This window comes from Gossypium hirsutum, chromosome D08, assembly GCF_007990345.1.
Source record: "Gossypium hirsutum isolate 1008001.06 chromosome D08, Gossypium_hirsutum_v2.1, whole genome shotgun sequence".
Lineage (NCBI taxonomy): Eukaryota > Viridiplantae > Streptophyta > Magnoliopsida > Malvales > Malvaceae > Gossypium > Gossypium hirsutum.
In genome coordinates, this window is record NC_053444.1 from 64645159 (window position 1) to 64657380 (window position 12222).

The 12222-nt window shown below is 33.6% G+C and overlaps 2 protein-coding genes and 1 pseudogene across 4 annotated transcripts; 2 read left to right on the forward strand and 1 right to left on the reverse strand.

Moving 5' to 3' along the window:
- The first annotated feature begins 3222 nt into the window (after positions 1-3222).
- LOC107899078 (splicing regulatory glutamine/lysine-rich protein 1) lies at positions 3223-5682 on the forward strand. Of its 3 annotated transcripts, none has more exons than XM_041098835.1 (6): positions 3223-3562; positions 4184-4262; positions 4345-4407; positions 4805-4849; positions 4944-5000; positions 5076-5682. In XM_041098835.1, exons 1-6 carry the CDS (start codon positions 3249-3251, stop codon positions 5133-5135), a joined length of 618 nt encoding a protein of 205 aa, XP_040954769.1. In that variant the 5' UTR covers positions 3223-3248; the 3' UTR covers positions 5136-5682. The 3 variants fall into 3 exon arrangements, with proteins under 3 accessions (XP_040954769.1, XP_040954768.1, XP_016680178.1); XM_041098834.1 differs by having other exon boundaries at positions 5126-5682; XM_016824689.1 differs by having other exon boundaries at positions 3234-3562; positions 4187-4262; positions 5126-5682.
- Positions 5683-7793: 2111 nt separating this feature from the next.
- On the reverse strand, positions 7794-9463 carry LOC107899081 (60S ribosomal protein L18-3-like; annotated as a pseudogene).
- Positions 9464-10465: 1002 nt separating this feature from the next.
- On the forward strand, positions 10466-11373 carry LOC107899079 (uncharacterized). Its single transcript, XM_016824690.2, has one exon. It carries the CDS (start codon positions 10748-10750, stop codon positions 11258-11260), a length of 513 nt encoding a protein of 170 aa, XP_016680179.1. The 5' UTR covers positions 10466-10747; the 3' UTR covers positions 11261-11373.
- The last annotated feature ends 849 nt before the right edge of the window (positions 11374-12222 follow it).

Here is a 12222-nt window from a genome sequence, read left to right on the forward strand (position 1 = left end):
AGAATGTCGTGTTAAAACCTTTGCTTTCTATTTACCAGCTAACCCTGAATGTATGCTAAAATTGTAATCGAAGCTTGAAAATTAGGAATGTTTTTCCATTGATGATTTCAATGTTTCCTGATATAAGCTTTACAATAAGGTCGTGAAATCACCGCACAACAGTGTGGTTGGACCTTCTACTTCCTGTTCCCGAAATAAATTAATTGAAACTATGTCAAACTCGAACCACATTTCTCTATATTGACAAACTTGACATATAACTATAATATATATGTTAAGTAATCATACATTTCAATTACCTTACTATCATAACTAATTTTACTTTTCATGTTTGTTAATGTGAATCTATAATTTTGATGTCTAAAATTCCAAAGAAACTATAGTGGTTAAGAGCTTTGTGCTGGCTTTTGAAATCTAGAGTTGAAGTCTTGGCAATTACATCTTCCTCCTCAATTTGTTATGTATTTTTTTTATCATTAAAATATAAAATTATTTCAATCTTACAATAGTGTAAATGGATTTCTCCATATATATATATAATACATAGAAATATATGAATAAATAACTTGAAAGATTTTTTTCTTTTTTATTATTCAAAGAGATGGTTTATATTGCTCCAATTCACTTACGTCGGTGTAAGTGATTTTTTGTTGTTGTAATTTTTGCTGAGAGAGATTAATTTGCTTATTTAAATTATTCGAATCTTAAAATTGAATCAGAATAAATAAACTTGGAAATCCAAAAATTTTTCAAATTGAATCGAGTTTTGCTCCCAAAAACATTTGTAAGTTAAAAATAAAAATAAAAATAAATCTAAAGAGTTTGAAATTTCGGCTTATTCCCAATTTTCGAACTTGGAATTTTGAGTTTAATTGCAGGCCCTTTGTAATTCAAAGGAGGAGCAGAATTGACATTACAATTTCATCATCCAACCCAGTAAGAACACTACACCATCTTCATGCTCACTGAATTCCAAAACCCCACAATGGGAAATTTTCCCTTTCGATAAGTTTTGAATCTCGAATCGTAACTGAATGTCAAAACCACATAATTTCAAATAGTTATGAATCCGAAATTGTAAAGACAAGGGAGTTTGATTTTCCACTATAAGTTCAAGAGCTATGCAGAGCGTAATAATTCTATTTCCAACTTCTAAATCAGTGTTTTGTCTAGACAATAAGAGACATGATAATCTCCTTTGAACAAAGTGTGATTATCAAAGCAATCCATCTTAAATTGGTGATCATTGAAGTAATCTTTGTCATTACCATCTATCATAATCTTCTTCTTTTAAAAGATTATTATTGTCGCCGTCTTCGATTTTGATTAAATGCTAAAGTTACATATTTTATGTAATTAAATTGGTTAATTTATGAGAATGCACCACTAACTTTGCCATATTTATTGAATTTTGTGTAGGAATGCAATTTGGGGGCTAAATAGAAGAAAAAGGGAACAATTGGACCAAATTAAAGAAAGAAGCAAAGAAGGAGGGCCAAAGTAGAATTTTTCCTATTTTAATTAGCTGAAAATTTTGTTGATTTAGTGGGGGAGATTATTTTGGGATATTTTTGGTCATGGAATATTTTTTTTCCTTAATTTCCTATGACTAGTTGGTTCCTAATTTAGTAAATCCTCTAGTATAAATAGTGCTTGTATTGTTCATCATTTCATCAATCAAAAAATATTTAGCTTTTATCTTTCAATTCTCTCCTTTCTCACGTAGCCTTTGTTATTTCTTAGCTAGCTTTCCTTCAATTTTCATTAGTTCTAGTAGCCTACCATCCATTTCACCTTTATTTTCAACTTTTCACAAATTTATTTATTGTCTTTAGTTTCTTTAACTTTTAATTCCTAAAAACTTCCAGCTTTTACTACTTTCCAATTACAACACCTTTTTCAAATTCCTTTTTTCAACCACCCCACTTTAATATATTCCAACTCCCATACTCAATCACATCACCCACCTTTTCACCCATTTACCTTAATTAATTTATCAAATACCAACATGTCCCAAACCTTAGCCAACTAAACCCATTTTTAGCTTTAGGCCGAAATTAACCTCGTCAAAACCCGTGAGTTACTAACCCGAGCCCATTTAACTCCTAAAATTCCAGTACTTATTACTTCTCCGGATTAAGAGTATGATTTTGTCAGCTCATAAAGTCAGATAAACACTAAGTCAAAAAAGACGTCGTTTGATTTAGTGTGATTAGACGTACAGTTGGAATTCTGAAAGGAACGTTTCTAATCGGTTTTCTGTGAACACATTGGCGTGCCAAGTGGAGATAGCTGTTTGGCTCCATCAAGGGAAGTAGTAACCGGATTTGAATGCCCCACGCGGTTGAGGGCACTGGTTCGAGCTAGGCTCTTTTAGAACGCAAAGCTGCCGGAGTTCTAAATCACGAACGTTTCGTGGTTGTTCGATCGGTAAGAGTTAGTTATTGGACGTTCCATAACTAATTTACACAAGGAAGAGTTGGTGTCCGAGGCGTCCTTGGTAGCTATAACTAGCTTATTGGAAAAGAGGAGTTCATCCAATTTCGAGGATCGGTTCAAAGACGAGGAAAATTCGTGCCTAAAGCTGAGCTTATTCTAATTAAATTTTTCTTAATATTTATTTCACAGTTTTTATTATTCTGTTTTCAACTTTTACTTTTGACGTTATTTTTCTGTTAATTTTAGGTTTTCGAATTTTTATCCCCCCGAACGTCTTGGGCACGACAGCTGCCCCGACATAAATCTGGTCAAGAGAGCAACAATTTACAGTAAACCAGTCTCTGAGGGATCGACCCTACTCCCTATACTGCATAATTTGCAAACTAAGGCATAGGTTTATATTGGTGGATTCGACACCCTTCAGATTTCTTCTGAAAAATCATCTATACTAATAGTATTATTATCTACGGATAATATAGAGAAATTTAATTAAAATTATCGGGTGATTTGGATCGTGAGATGTTTCCATTGTAACAGCTTAAAAACATTATTTTTGTAGAGAGATTTAAAAAGTTAAACTTGATTCTAGAGGGTTTATATGCTTAGATGGTCGAAAGAATATGAATGCAAGGAGAATACGATTTTCCAAATCATAGGAGGAAGGTGATTACTTTGAATTTTATTTGGACATTAGTCGTGATAGGTGAGGACAAAGTGAAATTGGTAACTTACTTATTGTACAAGGACTAAATTGGTATTAAGCCAAAAAGAAATTAGTGGAAAATATTTAAAAAATAAAGCAAAGGGGAATGGCTTGCGGATTGCCCTTTGCCTCCCAAAAGTCTCCCAAATCTGAAAACCCTGAAAATTATTCTCTTTTCTTTTTTTGGTGCGTCAATGGCGGCCTCGTCGTCCTCAGCCACCTCGTACTCTTCCTCGGATTCCTTGTTGACACGTCATCCTCACACGGCAAAAGACGTCGTCATCGCTCTAACCGCCGCGACAGAGACAGAGATTCTCTCAAGATCCGAAAGAAGAGTCGTTCGCTCGGTAAACGACGTCGGAAGAAGCATAGCCGTCATTCTTCCGATTCTTACTCTTCTTCCGATTCTGATTCCTCCAGGTAAAAAAGAATAAAAATATATATTTTTAACATTATTTGTTATTAATCGCTGTTTTGGGTTAGGTGTTATATCTACGAACTAAGATAGTTGGAAATTTTCTTGAGGAACCTTTTCGTGGTTTTAAACTATATATTTTGTGTTAAGATCGTAATGAATTGTTTACTCTCGTTTCTAACTTTAATTTTGACGGGTTAAGGTAAGATTAGGAGAGGCTTGAACCTTGAAAACTAATCCAAGTTATAGCTTCTCTTGTATATCTAATGTGGGTGATCATGAATCAAAGGATAGAATTGCCTATTCTTATTGCCATCGAATGGAATTTGTTTATAGTACATTGGATAGATTTGTCCAACATGTATTTTATACCAATGGAATTGAAGGTATTTGAATTAGCCAAAAAATTTTGAAAACATTTGGAGTTTCCAAGTGAAGCACCTTATATTAGGCAATTCTGGGCAAGAACAAGTTACCATTCTTTTTAAAGATTTTGTTTAAGCACCTTTTATGCTATACATGGATGTTTGTAAAATTATATGAAACTGTTTTTTCTTTATTAGTTTGCCTACTAGTAACCTTCACACAGATAGGTTTCTTGATATTCTAAGACTGCTTAATTATAGCAGGAGTAACAGTTCTTCGGATAGTGATAATGAGTCCAGCCATTCAAAGAGGCACAAGAAGAGTGAAAGGCAAAAGAAGGTGAGTTTTTGGTGCTCCATTTGTGCTTCTCGTTTTAATGCAGTCACCTATAAGGCTCACTTTGTTACTGTTTTGCCTTTAGTCAAAGGAAAAAGAACGGAGCAAGAGTTATCGACATAGACGTCAGAAGAACAAACTTAAAGAGGTAGGCCACTATTCACTATGTTTGCATCCATGCATCTTTCCCTCCACAAAGTGTGTAATAATGAATGGTATATCTAAGTTGTGATTCTTCGAACTGTTGCTTTTCTGGTGATTTGGTTTGTTTTCCTTGCATATCATCTGGTGGGACTGTGCTGAAGTTTTTAATATTTTGGTTCATTAGTTTATTCTTATGGATATTGATTTGAAATTTCCAGTATTAATTTACCTTTGAGAATGCTTATAACATGACATTTCCGAGGTGCTTATAATACGTTTGCCTGTTCTATGGATTGGCTCTTTGAAATTGGAGCTGGGGTCTGTGACATGATGACTGGGTGCAATTGACTTGGATTATTGTTCTGGGTCTGGTTTGTCCTGGCAATTGGAGTTATATATAGAAGCAGCAGGATGAACAAAGTAGCAGTCCCGTACAGCTTTCTAAGGTCCTTCTTTGCTGTCTAGTGGTTCATGATATTGTTCCCCCTCCCCGGCTCTCTCTCTCTGTGGCCCATACTAAGCTTCATATGCTTTATACAGTTTCTTGGGCGTGACAAGGATGATGGTACCCGTCGCAGTGTGGTCTCTGGCAAAAAGGTAACCCGATCTTGCTGCGGATGCAGAAAGGATTTGTTTGTAGTCTCAATGTAACGTGCAGATGTAATGATACAGGCACTCATGGTAATTCATACTCTACTATTGTTCTTGTTATATCATTCTAGATTCTCTTGAAACTCGACAAGTCTAAGGAAGATAAAGCGGCCGAGAGTAAAAGAAATGAGTTGTTGAAGTTCTTAAATGCTAGTTTTGATTGACTTGGTAGAGCCCAAATTTCAAACTGCATCATGAATGTAAGATCAGCGGAACTATCATTTTGGAGAACATGTTATCATGCTTCGCAGTCACATTGAAAGGTCGAATTTTCCTCAGTCCTGAGGGAATGTAGGGTATTGGTCACTTCAGCTTGAAGCCGTGTGATAAATACGGTCAATTCATCAGAATTTGGTGTGTTGTATTTTATGGGTTTGGTGTTTTCTTTCATATTTGAGATGTTTATTTGATGGTTGATTATAGGTTATAGTTTTTGTCAGTGTTGAAAAAACAAGATTCAATTGTCTGGTCTTTCTTTTATATTTGATGGTTGATTATAGGTTATAGTTTTTTTCAGTGTAGAATTTTAATCGGAAGCTGGTAGTTTTTATGGTCGAGAAAGGATTGTATGAAATAAGGATATTATTTTTTTAATAATTTAATGCCACATCAGCAATTTTATCCTTAATTTCATGATTTTCATTTGGATTTTATTTTTTTAGGGATGAAAATCCTAAATTTAGGATGAAAATGTCGATGTGATATTAAACTATTGGGAAAGAGTTATAGATCATCCGGCATCATTGTTTCATACAATGCTTTCTTTTATGGTTTGACGCATTTTCATGAATGAATAAGAAACCGGTACAAAGTATAAGGTTGTGTTCATTTTTTACTATATTTGGATTTGGTATTTGAGGTTTTTACCTCATATTCATGTATTGAAGACCATACTATTAAGCAAAATATATGTTCTTTTAACTAATTATAATTACTTATTTAATATTAATAAAGTTTTAAATATTTGTATTTTAATTGAATAAATTGATTTAATAGCTACAATTAGTTGAATTCATGAATCATGATTCGTAGGTCCCATTTGGTTATGGAAATGTACATTTTGTTCTTCAAATTCTTCAAATGTGGGAAGAAAATATTCAAATTCACTAGCAATAAAAAAATTATTTATTCTAAAAAAATGATATTTATGATTTTACTTCTATTATTTAAATTTTCCATTTTCTTACTATGCTTAAAAAAATTCATTTTTTATCTTTGTATCCTTATTTTTCTTTTTCTTTATTTTCCCCTTTTTTCTATCAAATATAATGTAAATAAAAAAATATTATTACTTCAAATTAGAACCAGTGACAAGTTATTGTTTGCAAGAATATATTTTTCAGTTACCTCAAATATATAATGGATTAATTGAGCCAAAAAATATATAAAATTGATTGATGAATTAAATATTTAAAAAAAAGGATAAATAAGAAGTTGGCAACGAGGGTATTATCGTCATTGAAATTGTATCGCTGTATCTATTTAAACGCGGTCAGTCCGTCTGTTCCAGGCCATTGGGGTAGGGTTTTCACAAAATCTGTTGAGAATCTAGGCGCCGCTATCCATGTTCGCTACATAATTCGATCTTTCTTTTTTGAAAAATTGATTAATGTTTATTGATCGCACATAGTTCTTCCTGGGAATCCACTGTTGCAGTGAATGGTTCTTAGGATTTTATCTGTGCGTAAAGCGATGCTTTAAGTTGATCCTTTCTGCTTGAGCTTTCTCCCTGTTTATTTTTCCATGGAGATGTGCTCCAATGTTACTGGATTACATATTTCTCTTTGAAAAATAGGTTGTTTTATTTATTTTAGTTTCTTGGTTTCTGGAGTTACTGAAATTATTTTCCAGGGAAAATGGATTATTGTTGTCAAAATGCCCAACCGATATGCTTGGAAATGCCAGAAAGTATAAACAGATAAAGAAGTAAAGTAGGGGAAGATTGATGGCAATTAAAAGACTCTCATAGCTCAAAACTCAACCTGATTTTGTGATGGTTTGAGCTCCATTTTGAGGTAAATGAAGTCGGCAGCTTTTGACATATAGAAGGACTGAACTGTTAATCTTTAACGCAGTCCCTCTCGCATTGAAATTTATGGGGTTTTACGCGGTGGTAAAGCATCATCAAAGACATGGATTATGGTGCTTTACTGCAACAATCATTTATACATAATGTTATTCAACTTCAATCGGATTGATTGATGAACCGATAACCGGTTGATTCATTGGTCTAAAAAAGATTTCGAATTCCTTTCCAATGAAACTGTTTAAAATTGCTTTTGAATTGTTTTCGACCAAAAGAACCGGAGCTGATTTTTTTGCCCAACTAGAACCAATTGAATCGGTCCAAAAACCACCAAATTTGCGTTTATTAAATTCTTTTTTAGTCTAATTTTTAACCCAAAAACTCCAATGATCCAATATGAATGAAAATAATTAAAAATACTAGAAAATTATAAATTTCATTCTAATCCCTAAATTACTTGTTTGTGTTTAGAATTTTTTTTTTGAACTTTTTTTTTATATTTATTCCATGTATACATTTTTTTGAATTTTAGATAATTTCATTGAGTTCAAATAAGTTAAGATTATTTCAGAAAAATCATTTTAGGTTCAAATAATTTGAGGTTAAAATCAACTCTACGTTTGAGTCTAATTAAACAGATTCTTGTGCTTTTTTAAGATCAAATAAAATAGGATCAAATTTGCATTGAAATAGATGAACTCAAAATTTGAATCAAAATTGAATGCTCAAACATGCTCCACTTTATACCATAAATACGAAAGATGTTCACACCAGAAGTGAACAATCCATGCACACGTAACAAAAGCCAGTAAGCATCTGCAGGAGAAACCCTAAATCCAGTAAGCAAGATTTGTTTGCAGTAATAAAATGGCAGACAGGACTCATTATCAACTACAAAGCCTATGCTTAAACCCTAAATCCCTTGCTATTCCTTCTTCCTCTAGCCCTCTCGAACTTCCTCCCCTTTGACCGCACATAAGGCTTAGAATGGCTGTGAGGCACACCAGGTGCTGGACCAAAGTGTTTAACTGCTTCACGAGCGTTCTTTGGACCTCGCAGTAGCGCCTGCAGTTCCATCCAAACTAACTGAAATAAATCCAGACGCCATTTTCTTCTTTCACAAGACATAATATAAGCCGAAGGATCGGCCTTACGGGAAACATTTGACAATGCATAACTTATTTCATTTCCAGTCAAAGGGTGTATTTGATTTCTCTGTATACCGAGAGACACTCGGTATCGAGAAAAGTTTAACCAATCCGGACTACATTTCAAAAGAATGAATAAATACATTAAACTTAATCAAGTTATATAGAAAAGAGCACCAATATCCTTAACAAGTAAACTTAACAAACTAGTACATTCACATTGTAAAGAGACAAACTTCGGGCACATTATGTTTTCGAGAAATCATCCCTGTAACGTTTTTAATAGTGCATGGAAGTAAAACCGGCATTTCAACTCCTAAGAGTTTCAATAAATGAACAAATAAGCAATAAAAATTTCAAAAAAATAGGACTCAAAAATGTCAACTGAATCAACATACATACATTTGAACTAACTAATGTAGCATAACAACTCGAAACAAAATGCAAGAGAAAGATTGATATCGTGTTCTGACCCAAAGGAGCCCTCAAAGCAAGCTGATCAAAAGTCAAGCATTCCCCACCAGCCTTCTCAATCCTAGCTCTAGCAGTCTCAGTAAACCTAAGAGCTGTAACCGTCAAAGCTGGAACCTCATAAACCCTAATATCATCTGTCACAGTCCCCACTACAACACCAATCTTATCCTCCTACAATTTATTTATGTACAAAAAGGTATTAAACCCCAAACCAACAATAATTTAAAGATCCTAAAAAACCCAGAACCACAAATAAAATACCTTTCAATTCATGAATTGAATAAGCCTAGACAGAGATAGTGGAGGCTTGTTAACTTTGCGCATAAACAAGCGTTTCAATATCACAGCATTGAAGTTGCTCCCGGCTCTTCTTACAAGGAAACGATAAAGCTATAACCCAAAACAAAAATCAGATCATTTATTCCAAAAAAAAGAGTAGACATTTTTCTATACAGAGAGTGGAAGATAAAAGGTAAGACCTTGACGAGAAGTTTAAGGTAAATATCATCGGATTTGGGAGCTGTCCTTTTGGACTTCTTGCTCTTACCTCCTGCAACCAAATCAATCCCCTGTTAATGAAAAGACGAAGAAAACAAGAGAAATATTAGAACTTTTTTTTTCCATATTTTTAAGTAAAAAAGATGAAACTGGGAAAAGAGGGAAAGAGACCATTGCTGGAGCTTTCACGGTGGTGGTGAAGTGGAAGAAGCGCCGGGTCTGACTGAGTAGCAAGGGTTAAGGTTTTTGAATTTGTATTTTGTGAAATTGGGCAATTAGGTAGAGTTGGGTTTATTGATTTGGATCATGGTCCTTTATTGATAAACGGGCTTTCTTTTAATAGGGGATTCAAGATTCATAGATCTGATATCCGGCCCAATTTCAGGTTTTGGTGGATATTGATTTAGTAAAGGTTAAAATATGCCATAAGTCTCTCTACTCTTCATAAATTTAGAATTTAGTCCCTATATTTTTCGGATTTCAAAATTCAAGTCCAATTGTCAGTAGTTGATCCTGAATTTCATTTTATTTTTGCTAAACTTGTTAACGTGACATTTTTAACACTTTGAAGCAATGTAACTAAAAAAATGATATTGTAATGAATCTGATTTTTAACAAAATAATTTTAACAATGTTAATAGTTGGATTTGATTTTTTGAAATAAAGTAGAAGGATTAAATTCATAAAATTAAAAGGTTTTAGAAATAATTTAATAAAATTTTAAAATAGAGAAATAGGGTTTAGTGCCATTTATTTTTATTTTCTTTTCAAGAAATAAAAAAGAGTTTTGGTGGTTTCCTAATTCTAGAGACAACTTTTGGGAGAAGGTGAATTCAATGGCGGAGTCAAAAAAAAATTTCGGGGGTTAGACTAAATTGTATATTTTTGCAGTAGTAAAAATGTAATTTCACCATTTTAATAATTTATCTCTTCATAATTTTTAAAAGATTAAATCAAATTTTTATTATTTTTGGAGGGATCAAAGTGCAATTTTACCATTACTAATTAAAATTTTATAAATTATAAAGAGTCAATGAAAAAAAATTTCAGGAGCCCGAGCGCATAAAGCCACTGGAATATTAAACCTCAAATTAAGTGTAATATAAGAACTTAAATTTATCAATTATCATATAATTTAATAAAGTAGAGATTTTTTTTTTCAAGAATTTAGAGGTAGAGTTCATTCTTGTGGTTCTGGATTTTTATACTTTTTCTGGTATAGTTATGACTTTAATTTGAGTGAAAATAGATGAAATAAACGGCATGGGAAGGTTCCTTCTTAAGGTTCCTTCGGCTGAACATAATAGTACTTTTCAAGCTCCAAAATGAAACAGATACTCTTTAATGCTACACTGTTTTGCAGAATCTTGTTGATGAAGGAAAATACTTGGCCAGTTTCCTCTTTGTCTACATGTCTTCAAGTACTGTTTTCTTGATTGAAAAAGAACACCCCATAGCTTGGATTGCAAGATTTCTATATATGTAAACATATGTGGAACAGCAATGGAAGAAACAAGGGAAGGAAGTGAAAAGAGAAGGTGAGAAAAATGGGTTGTTTCTTCATATGTTCACCAAAATTTCTCTTCTTTTACCTTTTAATTGTTCAATCGTTTGTCTCAGAGACAATCTCCTTTGAAGACAATAAGCCAACAGCCTATGAAGTTCTCAGGGATTTCAACTTCCCTGCTGGTCTTCTCCCAGCAGGTGTTACTGGCTATGATCTAGACCCTATAACAGGTGAATTCTCAGCTTTCTTGAATGGTACTTGTACCTTTACTCTTCAAAGGACTTATAAATTGAGATACAAGAATACCATTAGAGGGTATATTTCAAATGGGAAGCTTGCAAGATTGGAAGGTATAAGTGTGAAGTTCCTTTTCTTCTGGGTTAATGTTGTTGAAGTGTCAAGGAATGGGGATGAGCTTGAATTCTCAGTAGGGATTGCTGGTGCTGGTTTTCCTATGGATAGTTTTGAAGACAGCCCTCAGTGTGAATGTAAGCTTATATGCAATGATCAGAAAGTAAGGAAGATTAGGGAAATCCCTTTTGTTTCTGCTTGATTAGAACCCAAGTTTGAAATGAGGGGATAATTTGATGTATTCAACTCTGTCACATGAATTTTATTGGTGTTCTTGCTCAATGGAATGAATGAATGATGGCTTATTTTGTTAAATTGTTTGCTTTTTGATGTTTGCTTATAATTTTGCTTGATTTATTTTGTTAAATTGTTTGCTTTTTGATGTTTGCTTATAATTTTGCTTGATTTGGTCTTCAGGTTTGTTTGTTCATAATGTTTATTAACTCCATTGTTTTAACATCATGATTACATCTAACCATGCACACAGAAAGGGTTTTCCCCCCTTCAATTATAATGTTAATGCAGGCTGGTTACTTCTAAAGTTTAGTATAGCTATGTCATAAAATGGGATGGCACTGTGAAAAATGTGGAGAGCCACTACTTATGAAGGTTGGGGGATAATCAAATAGTTAGAATTTGAGCAGAATAGGGGTGGGTTTGGATGGGCGATTGAGTGCGGTGCGGTACGTTTACCTTACTTTTTGTCTCACGCTACAGTATCGCTATAATATATAATCTCACCGCCACCACTGTTTTTACACTAACCACAGGTAAACGCACCTCTAAACTCACATTAGGATTATATTCTTCTTGCCTTCATTTACCATTTGTCCTGGAAGGTATTCATAGGGAGCGGAAAGGTTAGCTATAGCCTATGGGTCCTCTTTTTGGTCCTTAGATACCAGGGTAGTTTAGCAAGTGTCAGCTCAGAATGTTGTAGGACTTGAACGACTTAACAAGAGGATGATGGATGTGTGCGAGGGGTTTTCCTTAGATCGAGGGTCTCAGGGGAATCATATAGACCTGTTAAAGGGTTGAGTTACTTGTCTAGATTCGAAGGTTCACTTGAAATTTGAAAAGTTTTGGGTAAAAATATTAAGTTCGAAAAATAAACTTGGACAAAAAAATTAAACTCATTTAAAATATGGGCCAGAATCAGGCGTT